Raw genomic sequence first — 13,316 nt, 5'->3', positions numbered from 1 at the left:
GCACCTACGGGCAGGTGGAGCGGCGGAGCAGCCAGGCGGCGCGGGCGCTGCGCGACGCCGCGGGGCTGCGCGCGGGCGGCTGCCTCGCCCTCCTCATGGGCAACCGGCCCGCGTACGTGTGGCTCTGGCTGGGCTGCGCCAAGCTGGGCTGCGCCGTGGCCTGTCTCAACTGCAGCGTGAGGGCGGCGTCCCTGCTGCGCTGCCTGCAGAGCAGCGCGGCCGCGGTGCTGCTCGCGGCGCCAGGTGAGGAGGGCAGCGGAGAGGAGCAGAGCGGAGCGCGGCGCGCTGGCGGGGTGCGGGTTGCAGAGGCTGCTCCGGCGGCTGTCCGGCCGCTGCAGGGTGCGGAGAGCAGCGCGCTSTTCTCCTGCCGCCTGCCCCAGCCAAGAGCTGACCCTGGGGATCGGGAGGTTACAGCAGACCTGGGATTTCTGGATGCTTTGCACTTTCTGGYCGAGGGCAAGACAGCAGAGTTGCGCCCAGGTGCTTAGTTATTTGGAAGGTTGATGAAGCCATCGTACTAAAATAGCAGTCAGTCGTACACAGTGTTGTCCCCAGTGGTGTTCAGGTTGGAAACAAAGGCAGAAGAGTCCGCTTGGTGCAACTTGACAGCGACTTAGACTCCTTATGGTGGCTGCATTCTGTATAAAAACTTATGTCAAATTTCAGTTCGGAGACACAAAGCGACCATACCGAGGTGAACCTTCCATAAAATAGATGTGCTGCTGTAAGTGTAAAACAGCATTCTGTTCCATAGTGAAGAGAGACCTCATTTTGTGTCTCATCTTTCAGCTGTCTGTATATAGATTTGTATGTATATGAACACCTGACTGTATGGGAAGTCAAAGACTCTGTTTATCTGCCCACATTTACATCACACTCTGAGCTTAGGTAGCTGAACTCATTCCTCTACTGTATGTGATGGAAGTATTTTATATGCTGCACATGTCAAGAGTTCACCTTTCTTGGTGAGTTTTCACTGCACTGAAAATAAGCTCTGTGGAATCAGACTGCTCTTGCRTGCATTAGTTTTTCCCCATACGTATTGATAAATACCAATTAGTTTTGAAAAACTAATGCACACAAGAGAAAATTCATTTTTCTCATTTCTCAATAATTGAGTATACAAATACATCAAGTATCTGCTCATCTTTAMTAACAACACTTGAATTTGTTATCCAGTGCAATTTGTTAAGGGAATAAAAGTGTCAAGGATGATTACGTACTTTCAGACTTGGCAGAAATTGCCAGCCGGTAGAGAAGGAAGATTGGCCTTACAGAGCTTCAATAAGTGAAAGACAGGAGYTTCTCTAACAGCAGTTGAGCATGAAAGCTCCTGAGGCAAAAGCTGATGCAGTGATAGTACCGTATACTGAACAGTATATATTTTATATATATATATATATTTTAATACCTCCCTTTTTCCCTCCCTTTAAGAGTTGAAAGAATCTGTTGAAGAAATACTGCCATCCCTGAAGGAACAAAATGTCAAAGTTTATTACCTAAGCAGGACATCTGTTACGGAAGGAGTTGAAAGCTTTCTGGATAAAGTAGATGCTGCCTCAGATGAGCCTACTCCACTGTCCTGGAGATCAGATATAACCTCTAAAACTCCTGCCATGTACATTTATACCTCTGGGACTACAGGTAATGTAAATTCATAAAATATACATGGAAGGCCACACATGCTTTCTGACATTGTGATTTTGTGTAAGAATAGAATCTGTTATTTCATGTAATTCCCTCTGAGATGACTGCAAATTTGATACTGATACCTAATAATTCTGCCTCCTCACAAAAAAAAAAAAAAAAAAAAAAACCTTACAAAATTTAGCTACACTAAATGCATACTTCCCTGAACTCTGGAACTATTATTTGCTTAGTCAGAGAACAAGAGAGCAAACCCTTTCTTAAACCCCCGTGAAACTGATGGTCTTACTAGGGTTTATTGTTCATCTTTTTGGTCGTCTTTAAATAGGTCTTCCCAAGGCTGCGGTGATAAACCATGAACGAATACTTCTCGCTTGTGGCTTGTTCGATGCTGGCAAGGTCACCTCGGAAGATATCGTGTACACTGCTCTGCCACTCTACCACAGCTCTGCCCTCCTCATTGGAGTCAACGGGTGCATCATGAAAGGTGCAATACACTTGACTGGTAGAGGCTGTTACTGTGCAATGTCACACACAGGTGTGATCGGGCAGATCGAGCTGCTCCTCAGCTACCAACCTCGAGGTGAAATGGTTATACGTGTCTCAATAATCTGGCACCCCATAAGCTAAGAGACTTCCCGTTTCTTATTACTCTTTTATTTTTCACATGATYTGCAYAGATCTTTGTATTATACAGATCTTATTTCAGCACCTGGATAAACAGGATAGGTCATATCTTACATGATAGCTCTTTGCATAGTCTTTGGGTTAAGCTGTACAGAGTGCCATATGTTTCATCTACCATAATAGCTTTTAACTTTTGGATGAATTGAAGTAGAGGTTGAATTAATTATTCAATGTGGATGGTATTTCCGTATGTTGTAGGAAAAATATTTCTAAAACCTATTAGACAATAATTCTACAGGTTTTCTATAATATTGCACTAAAATTTCATCTAGTGTTATGATATCATAACAATTTTCTTTCTGTCTTTTTTTTACTTCTTTCTACACAGGTGCAACTATTGTTTTGCGAGCTAAATTTTCAGCAAGCCAGTTCTGGGATGACTGCAGGAAATACAACGTAACAGTGATACAGTATATTGGGGAAGTGCTTCGGTATTTATGCAGCGTGCCACAGGTAACAGCTACCTTTGTGTGTGTGTGTGACTAATCAGACTTCTACAAATACCGGCTCTGTTCAAAAAGATCTCACTGCAAGGAAGAGATAATACAAATTAAAATTCACAAATAATCCATAACTGAGCATATATTGGGTCCATTGAGTTTACTGTGCACTACATGGCCAAAAGCAGGGAGTACTTAGGGTAAAACATACTTTTTGGTTTTGAAAAAGTCTTCCTCTAAGTTTAGCAAAGATTATTACTCATTACATTAAAATCAAAGGTCAATTCCCATTATGCTTTGTTAATCAAATTTTAATACACCTTTACTGCGAAAGGCTTCTCACTGTTTTTCCACTAGATGTATGCAATGTTCTCTCTGGGAAAGTTTTTGGAAAGCCAAAGTACTAAAATGGAAAGTACATGGACTGTGAAAATGGTATTGTTGAAAAAATTTAGGTTTAATTTCGTGTGTTAAGTTTTATGTTTAGATAGTTCTTTTTGCATGAGAGATAAAATAATTTTGCACAATATTAAAGATATGACTCAAAATTAGATCTTGCTGACTTCAGGACGTGAGTTGGAACTAGTAAAAGTTCAGGGAAACAGTTCCAGATAAACTATTCCAAAGATTTGAGCTTGAAAGAACTTTATATATTAATCTCAAAATACATCCAAATAATTAAAATAACACAGTATGTAGTGTTCTTATTTAATGTTTGTAAAGAAAGCAGACTATTGATGAAGGGGTTCTCAGGTAGCACTAAGAGCTGTACTTTTCTCTATTGAGGTTTACAATCTCATGGCACACTAACATGATTGTTTTTTTCCAAGGAAAAAGGAACTGGTTTTGGAACTGGACTGAACTAACCAGTCCTTTGGACAGTGGAACAATCATAATTAATCCTTTAATTGACATTCTGCTAAGGTGGATGGAAACACATACCTTATGTGATCAGTCTTGCTGCAAAGCAAAAATCAGCGAGGGCTCCCTAGGAACAAAAGGAACTGTGTCATTTCACATTTAGAAAGCGCTACTTGTTTGTTTTTAAAGCAGGAATCTTAGCTCAAGACAATAATGATCTCCCCATCCAGGTGAAAGCTTTAATGATGTTTGCACATGTTTTACTTCAGGATATGCTCAATATTTTAGGCTAAACATCCCTTTAGAGTTTTCCAGATACAGAAGCTTTCGATTCATAGTGAAACACAAGTTCATGACTCTTTCTTATTTCCAGAGAAAGAATGATCGAGATCACAGTGTCAGACTTGCCATAGGAAATGGGATAAGGAGTGATGTTTGGAGGGAATTTATCCAGAGATTTGGAAATATTAATATTCTAGAGTTTTATGCTTCAACTGAGGGAAACATTTCTTTTGTGAATTACACTGGAAAAATTGGTGCAGTGGGAAGAGTGAACTGCTTACAGAAGGTAAGATGGATAGCAATATTTGGCATTCTGTGCTTATTGGTAAAGTTTACTATATTTCCAAGGGTCCACCCCAGGCGTGATAAATTGGGAACTGTCCAGGGCTCAGATGTGTGTTAGAGCCATATGTGCCCAGAGAAAACTACAGGGAAGTCGCACATATGGTCTATAAGCACTCGTGCTAGATACCACTGACACTTCTCACTAGTTCAGGTAGAACATTGACATGCAGCCCGTCCAGTTGAAATGTGATATATTTGGCATCTGTTAAAGAGAACGCTGAACATGTAGCATAATTATGAAAATATTTTTCAAAGACTGATTATTCACGTGTGTATAATTTTGCAAATTTTCACTAGAAAGTCTTACAATATGAACTGATTAAATATGACGTAGAGAAAGATGAACCAGTCCGAGATGAGAATGGATACTGCATAAAAGTTCCCAAAGGTAAAAATTTAAATTCTTTAAAATAAACAACAGAAAGGTTTGTACGTCTAAAAATACTTTGTATCACTTTTATCTGAAGAGAAGCTGAGAATTGTTATTGACTTAGTTAAAAAATGCATTACAAATCTTGTACTAGTGCAATACAATAGTACAATACAATACAAAAGATAGAAGCACACTGGGGAATCAGGCAAGTGTATACTTTGATTTTCATCATTAGTCTAGTTCTAGTAATAGACATGCTAACATTTTTACCTTTGAGTACAGATCTTGACTTTCAGCTGGAGTCATTTAATTCTCCTCATTCTCATGATTCTCTCTCCTGCAGTTAACGGGAAACATGCAAAACAGAAAGCAATTTCTTTTGTCACTGAAACTCTTAATTACTTCTAATATAAAAAGCAGACATGACAATACTTTGCTTTTATTTTACCTTAATATCAGTTTTCATAGCTGGGGGTGGTTATTTATTGGCACAGGTGTACCTGGCTTTAAGCCAAATACTTCCAAAACTTGTGATTTTGTTGGATTCTCTTGCATGTATTACTAACAGTTTAGTTGTGTGAACTGGGGAGCTGGGAAGGAGTGAAAAATCCCTTCAGTATAAGAGAAAAATTTTTTAAAAAAGCCAACAACGGAAACATAAAATCCCAGGTGACAGCCTTTTATGATGGAGTTGAATTTCAATTCACATAAACATGTAGGTGTTCCTTCTCCCTTCATAAATTACTCCAGCTATAGCAAATGAAGGAGTAAAGAACATATTAAGCAGCCTTTGGTTAAATTTTTCATTCGAAGCAAGCAAGCTCAAATCCATTGCATTTGGTTTCTAAATGTAACTCATTCTGTTCATTGAGAGGTCAGCAAGTTCCATGCTAACTGAAGTACAAGGAAGTAGCCTGTATGGAGAGTGACAAGATGGCAAAGAGTCTCTTCTGTGTTAATGCAGAGGCGGGAGATAATTTTTATTAGCTACAGATATTCCTACTGAGAGCTAATAAACTTGAAAGGACAAGATGCAACCCTTTATCTGTACCTCCAAAGTTAATTTATAATGAAGGTGATTACAGAAAAAAAAAAAAAGAAAAAGAAATAATACTGTAATGTTTACAGATCTCAATAGCGTAATGAAAATTGGTTAATTTAGGCAATCGTGTTTTTTAACACTGTGCTTTCTAAATGAATAGCAAATATTTTTCCTCTTCATAGGTAAACCAGGACTTCTGGTCTGCAAAATCACCGAATATGCACCATTTAGTGGCTATGCAGGAGCAAAACACCAAACAGAGAAGAAGCAATTAAGAAATGTCTTCAAAAAAGGAGATTTGTATTTTAATAGTGGTGACCTTTTAGTGATTGACAATGATGACTTCATTTATTTCCATGACAGAATTGGAGACACATTCCGGTTAGTGTATTTATTTAATTGCTTATCACAATTTATTGTCACATCTGATTTCATGTTCAAGCATTTCCTACTGACTGATGAAAACTATTTTCTCTGCATTCAGTCAGAAAAAAAGAGGATTCTATCACTACTCTATCAATACTGTTGTATTTTAATCATTTGTGTTTATATACACAAATTACAAGGCAGTTTAGGATGGTAAGTGAATGCTATTTTGAATAGTTCTCATCAGAATCCATTCACACTCACAAACCATTGTGGTTACACAGTCACTACGTTTTTAAAATCAGAGTTTATGGAGCTTAGGACAGAAATTAAGGTAAGTAGTATTTTGTTTTTTAGTCAGTTTAAAGATGTATTAAGCACAAATAAGCTGAGTGTTTTGGATCCTACTGAGATTTGAATATTATGGAACATGCTGTTAAAATTGGCAGCCTGTTTCTCTCTCCCCTTAATAGTAGGTCCCTTGTCCTGATAGAAAAGAGTTTTCTGACCTCTGGCTCAGTGCTCAGCCCATTATAAGTCAGACATTAAAACACTAGAGATCATTGTGAGTAATATACGTAGAAATTATGACCTCTATCAACTGCTTGTATTTCAGATGGAAAGGGGAAAATGTTTCCACAACTGAAGTTGCAGACATTTTAGTTTTGATCAACTATGTTCAAGAAGTTATTGTATATGGAGTATCTGTTCCAGGTATAAATGAAATATTTGAAGTATGCTAACATTTTTTTTTATATGTCAACAAAATTTTGCTTCACTGAGAACTGTAGAGTCCTCCTTTACCTTCTCTATTTTTCCCAATTTATACTTGATGCATTCTGTATATTCAATATATGCAGTATTAATTAGATGAGAAAACATAGCCAAAACTCATGTTAATATAGGTATAGGGCAAGAACAGTAACAGGGAAATGGAAGAAGATTTGAGACCAAGTATCTTTGATGCAAATGGTGTTGCATATTTCACAGCAACATAACTCTGCAATGACTCTAGAATAAGACAAATAAAATAGATGTGAAAGGAATTTCTAGAAGAACAAGTCACTTGATACGTGAAATTGTTCTGCACCTTTCTTTAACAATCTGAAACAATGCATAAAATTCTAAAACACTTAGTGTCCTTTTTCTACTCCTCAGAAATTAGAACTTAGAATTTTAGCATCTCTTTTTTGTTTTGTTTTGTTTTTAAATGAGAGGCATTGCTGCTTACTCCAAATTCCCTGTCTGGAAACAGAGAAGGAGCAGAGAGGGAACAGAAAGCTTTATTCCACTTCCTTGTTTGGAGGTACCATCCTGTCCATTTGGCTCCTTTACCCAAATTGTGCAGGACACACATCTAACTCCTTAGAGTAAATGTGTTGTGGTGGACAGTTAACATGGAATTCTTTCTTCTAGCATAGTGCAGGGATCTGAAATCAAGCAAACAAGTTGAGAGTTGAAATGAAATCCTGAATATTCCTGAACTTGTGCTGTACTTGTAGTTTGGACCTATTGACATAGTCTATCACATGCCCTTTGGTGAAGTTTAAGAAGGAATCTAAGAAGAAAGGTCCTATAAAAGTTAAACATGCATCACTTTTTTTCCATAAAGCTTTCCAGATTAGAACATATTATAACCTTGGTCACACTACTGACAAATTATTATTTTGAAATTGAAAGACAGTGTTAGTGATTCCACCATTCCTAGAGCCAACATCTCCTTCCACCATTTGCTCAAAGTACGAGCATTTCTGTTAATGTTCTGATCCATGAGATGTCTCTACTAAAAGTGAGAAAAAAAAAATTCCTGGTGTTTCTGAGGTTAGAATGATGAGACTGTCTATGAAACCAGGTGATCTATCAGAACAGTGGATTTAATTCAAAGAAACAAACAAAAAAATCCTTTTAATAATCATTTATGCCTCCACTATCTATTGAAGTAAAACCAAAGCCTCTCTCTCCAAATCAATTACGTTTTCAACTGCTTTGTGCTAGTGATAAACACACTGTTGCCCAGGAGATATTTCAAAAGCAAAGTAACCACTTAAGCCTTAAGTTCTGTATATATTTCTCAAATTATGCTGTAGGAGAGGAGGAAAATACACTCTTATTCCCAGTGCTCTTATAAAACTATGTAGAAGAGGTGCTAATACCGAATTATGAGTCAGCTTTACAGGAGAAAAAAAAATCAAAAACAACCAACAAGGTGGTTGTTCAAACCCAGATATCATTTTACTCTTGTGCAAGAACTGTGTGGATTTTGTATTTAAGCTTTTTTTTTTTTTTTTCACTTTACCTGCTATGGAAATACTTCTACTTCAGTAATATCAATGGAGGTGTTAGTATACTCCACCTGAGAGCTCTAATTTGGTGCTCTAGATTCCCAGCAAACAAATATGGATGCCAGGTGGCTTAAGTACAACATACCAAAGGTAAAAGAAACCAAAGATAGCTCATAAGGAACTGTAGAACCATTCACCTTAAACTCGAATATTCCTGTGATCTTTTCTTCAAGCTTTAAGTGCCACTTTCTTTTTTTCAATTGCTACTGTATGCAGTTTTCTGAAAGCATTAATATAAATTGAATTAATATCTAATGTGAAATTTTTGCATGCTGTTTCCCTGTTCTTGTCCTTCCAGGAACATTTCACAAAAACATAACAAGCAAGCATAGGATTATTCATGAATAAGTAATATACCCCGATCTGATCTAATTTTCTTGAAGTATATGTAATCCCAGACAACAAAAATAACACCAACAGATTAGTGCTTATATTGTGCCCCATCCCTCAAAAGAGGAGGGCAAAGTCTTCTCAGTATGTGGCCAAACATTTTTTTTTTTTTTTTAAGAAGAGAAATGGAATAAAAGAAATTTCTTTAAGGAAAGAAATCTCTATTACTTGGGTTCTTGCAGCACTTAATTCAGGTGGTGATTTTAAACTAGATCTTATTTCTTTTTGTCCTCTCTATGCCCGGGTGAGTTTGCCAGCACAATGAGTTTAAGCAGATTTACAATGTTTTATAATAGAGTAAAAATCTCACACAGCTGAATGCCACTGCAGGCAGGCTTCCATCTTTAAGCATTGAGATCTGACATTCTGCCTGCCATGAAACATGGAAATAAGGATGATTTTCAGAATGCCTGTCCATCCAACATTCTGATGATAGGCTTTTGGGCACCTACAGTGCTGCAGCCTTAAGAAAACCTGAACACTAAGATGTGTAATGGTAAATTTATTTTAAAAAATTGCTTAGAAAGAAGGATAACTTTGGGGGAAAAAAAAGAGAGATTAGTCTGATGTATTAAATGAACTATGATTATTTACTGTCATTATTCATTCAGGTTATGAAGGCAGAATAGGAATGGCATGTATTCGATTGAAGGAAAACTGTGAATTTAATGGTGAAAATACTTACCGACATGTTCATGCTCATCTTCCAAACTACGCAAGACCTCGTTTTATAAGGATTAAGGTAAAAGAGTGGTCCTGAGTAGCTCTGTGCCTCTGTCCACATTCTTTTTTCTCTCGTTTCTGTGAGGACGATGCACTCCCAGATTGTGCAAGCAATTCTCTAATGGCTTCCTTTGACTCTCACTTGCTCTTGTCATTTACCGATATGAAAGTAGAACTGGACCCGGATGTTTTAATTTGTCCTGGAAAACAAAGCTGCATGAGGATTAACAGGATACAGGATATATTTTAACATATAAAAACAGGAAGACCTTTTAATGGAAAAAAAAAGTTGTATTTCCTGTTGCATTCCTTCAGCACGCTAACAGATTTATGTTTTCAGTTTACCACTTCTACAAATTGATCCATTCAAAATAAAGATCAGCTCACAAGTAACAGGTTGCAAAAGAATAGCCTCTTATAAACTGAATTGTGAAGTAATATTTAAGTTGAATTAAGAAAACATGAGAACTTCACTATAGCAATCCTTCTCAGGCTACTTATTTAAAATAAATATACCCCCTTTTACTTCCTTTCACTGAGATAATTCAAGAGAAGGATCAATACAGAGATACTAGCATCCCTAATTCCTTAATTGACCTCTAAACTTTTGAATTAATGCACAAACAAAGCAGCTGACTGGTCAAGCTAGCAGTTTGTCTTGCCATCTCAGGTAAAGTACACTGATAGTTGCCCAACCTCCAACTCTCTTTTTTGGCTGTTCGCTCTGAGAGAAAATTCTTCTTCCGTTTGATCTGAAGGACAAGGTACAGATATACATTAACAGCACTTACTGTCATCAAAGTCCTTCTGGTGCAGTCCAGTTCCCGTATCCCAAGTAGTTTTTCTTAGAACCTGACCACCAGTTTCTTGCAACACACTCTTGCAAGCTGCATTAATCAAGAACTATTACTCTTTAAGAAGATATTATTTTGTTAACTACCACAGTAGCTTTACTAAAAAAAGCTTTAACTGATAGATGTTAAGCGAAAACTTCTCTCTAGTTCATTAAATGAATTTAATTCATTAAGCAATTAATTGAATTGCTGGATCAAACCCATGAGCCTGAGTACAAGTAGAAAAGGGCACGCATCAAGTCTCTAGTGTTTCCATGCCTCATTTAAAGAGGGTAATGAGGAAAGCCTTTCAGTAATCCACTGCATGGACCCAGAGTTTCTTACATTCAGATTAGTTGCTGACCCACACACTCAATAGTTACCTATCACCAAGAATGCAGATAGTACTTTTATTAGTAAGACTTTAACTTCTGCACAGTATGGACTTATACATAACAATATTCATCATAGAGTACATAAGGTTCATCTTAAAGACTTAAAACATATATATTGTACCTGTTCTGTTTACCTGTAACTTCATATAGATGCTATCTAGAGAAAAGCTTAAGGCTGTTCTTTTCTGATTCTCTTTAAATGTGGAAAATTTAATTTGCCTTAATTATATGCTGCCATTTATAAGTAGAGACATAACTTTGCTTTGTAGAGTGCCATAGAACTCACAGCAACTTTCAAGTACCGCAAAGTACAACTAATGGAGGAAGGTTTCAACCCTGCAGTCATCAAAGATTGCTTGTATATCCTGGATGAAAAAGAAAATACATATGTACAAATGACCCAGGCCATTTATAATTCTGTAAAAAACCATCACTTCAGATTGTAAACATGTCCAAAAAAATACATGTTTTATAATCAGATGTTAAAGCATCAGTTATCCTAACACTGCTAGGAAATCTTATTTTTTAATACTAGCAAATATATGCATCTGAAATAATGTGTGATTATGTGATGATTTTAATAAAATAGAACTGCTCTGACTTCAGCCTGGATTTTCCTGTCTTTCTTAACCTTGTATTTTTTGTACCTACCATCTTTTTGTTCGCTTTCTCTTCGAAAAGCATCAGTTATCCTAACACTGCTAGGAAATCTTATTTTTTAATACTAGCAAATATATGCATCTGAAATAATGTGTGATTATGTGATGATTTTAATAAAATAGAACTGCTCTGACTTCAGCCTGGATTTTCCTGTCTTTCTTAACCTTGTATTTTTTGTACCTACCATCTTTTTGTTCGCTTTCTCTTCGAGTTTTATCTTTTCTAAGCTGCCCACTCTAACGAGGAGTGTTTCTATTACCCAGTGGATTGTCGCTGTGGCCTCCAACTCCCCTCTCTTCCCAGGACTAACCATGATTATTGAGGCATCTGTGACAGTTTTTCTGTCATAAGCGACTGTCACACATTCCTACTACAGCAAGTCTAGAAGCAGGTTTCCCCTTTCTGAATTGGGTGCTCAAGTAGGCTGTACTAGGATAATTCAAGATTAGTCAGATGGATACTTATACACACACAATTTCAGGCCAATCCCCCCTTTTTTAACACATTAATGTATTAAATTTAGGAAGTCTTGTAGCTGCAACTTAGAAGTCTTATAGCTGGAGGATAAGGCTTGCCTTAACCTCCATAATTGTAAGTAATTAATGTTCAAGCTTGCTCATAAACAGTTTAAAACGTATACTGGTTCCCATTTGTATTTGCAGAATTTCTGCTTATTCACTTTTGTGAAGAGAAGGCCACAATAGCATTAACTAGCCTGGATAACTAGAAAAGCACAGGCTCTTTCCCACAGTATGAGGATGTACTGTTAAAACTATGAATCTGGGGATCTTGGCATATGAAAATGATTACTATTCATTTTGAAGAAAATGAATACATTTTTATGTAAGGATATTTATATTCATGTTAGAAGGTGAGCCACAATAACTGCATTAGTAGAAGTTTTACATCTCTAGGCAAAACTGCCTGTTAATGAAGCTTGCAGTTACCTCAGATTAACTCACCCAAGAAAGTCTAGGTTAGATGTTCACATTAAGCTTTACCCATTGCAGCAGAGCTACCTTCTCATTTTAATTTTCATATACCGAATAATACATATATATGTCAAAGAAGAACAATTTGTAATAGCTTATAACTGTTTCCTTTGGAGTCTAAATAGGGTAATRGCAGGCAAGATACCTTCCTAATTAAGTAGGCTTTAAGTGTTTATGTAATTTTTAAAAATACAAATTATACAGCATAGTAKAAAATAAATATATACTTATGAGGAAAAGCTGGCAGGCCAGATACTGCTGCTGCTTGTAGCACATGCCTTGGTAAACCCTACTGTAGTTTTAGCTGATGTTGTGTAGCAGTGTGGAAATAGGAAATTGTTCTGATCAACCAGCCTCATATAATCCTTGCTTATATAACTTAAGAATAGAAATACTGGCCCAGCAACTTGCCTTAACAGGGCTTATTGTAGCTGTCTGGCACTTATTATGAAGAAGACAGCAAGCATCCAACAGTAGTTTCCCAGCAACGTTTATGTGTTCTGACACAATTGGGAGACTCTCTGAATTTTAAGCTTTCCTCAGTGACTTTTTTCTCCAATTAATATTTTGAATTATATTTGAAAAATATGTAAATTATTGCCCTCTTGTAGCAATGGGTTTGTTTGCAGCATGGAAATCTATCCCATTTGTCTGTCCTGCTTCCTGTTCATGTTCCTAGACCTGGTATGAGAAAGGTTGAAATCGTTCCTGTTCTCTTCCCCCGCTGCACTTGTGATTTAGAGGCCTGAGGTAATGCTGACGGATGCCTCAGGTGCTCAGCAATGGCAAATCTTCCTGGCACAAAGTTACACAAAGCCTCCCGTGCAGTTACTCATTAACACAGACAGGAGGGCAGGGCTGCTSTGGCTTTAAATTCACAGAGAATTTAGCACTGCCCGTGCATGGCAAAGCTCTTAGAAAGGCTACATCTTCCCTTT

The 13,316-nt window shown here is 37.2% G+C and overlaps 1 protein-coding gene across 1 annotated transcript in view; it reads left to right on the top strand.

The window, feature by feature from the left end:
• SLC27A2 (solute carrier family 27 member 2) overlaps nucleotides 1-11,571 on the top strand; it is an 11,848-nt gene extending 277 nt beyond the window's left edge. The window contains exons 1-10 of the mRNA XM_026045817.1: nucleotides 1-243; nucleotides 1,435-1,644; nucleotides 1,976-2,134; nucleotides 2,663-2,787; nucleotides 4,009-4,203; nucleotides 4,560-4,650; nucleotides 5,860-6,058; nucleotides 6,660-6,757; nucleotides 9,387-9,517; nucleotides 10,996-11,571. The exon at nucleotides 1-243 is cut by the window's left edge and continues 277 nt beyond it. Of these exons, the coding sequence (XP_025901602.1) occupies nucleotides 1-243; nucleotides 1,435-1,644; nucleotides 1,976-2,134; nucleotides 2,663-2,787; nucleotides 4,009-4,203; nucleotides 4,560-4,650; nucleotides 5,860-6,058; nucleotides 6,660-6,757; nucleotides 9,387-9,517; nucleotides 10,996-11,172 (1,628 nt within the window). The 3' untranslated portion in view covers nucleotides 11,173-11,571. The remainder of the gene's footprint in view (nucleotides 244-1,434; nucleotides 1,645-1,975; nucleotides 2,135-2,662; nucleotides 2,788-4,008; nucleotides 4,204-4,559; nucleotides 4,651-5,859; nucleotides 6,059-6,659; nucleotides 6,758-9,386; nucleotides 9,518-10,995) is intronic.
• The last annotated feature ends 1,745 nt before the right edge of the window (nucleotides 11,572-13,316 follow it).

Source organism: Nothoprocta perdicaria, unplaced genomic scaffold, assembly GCF_003342845.1.
Source record: "Nothoprocta perdicaria isolate Ctin4 unplaced genomic scaffold, notPer1 scaffold_41, whole genome shotgun sequence".
Lineage (NCBI taxonomy): Eukaryota > Metazoa > Chordata > Aves > Tinamiformes > Tinamidae > Nothoprocta > Nothoprocta perdicaria.
This window is presented reverse-complemented; position numbering and strand designations above follow the sequence as displayed.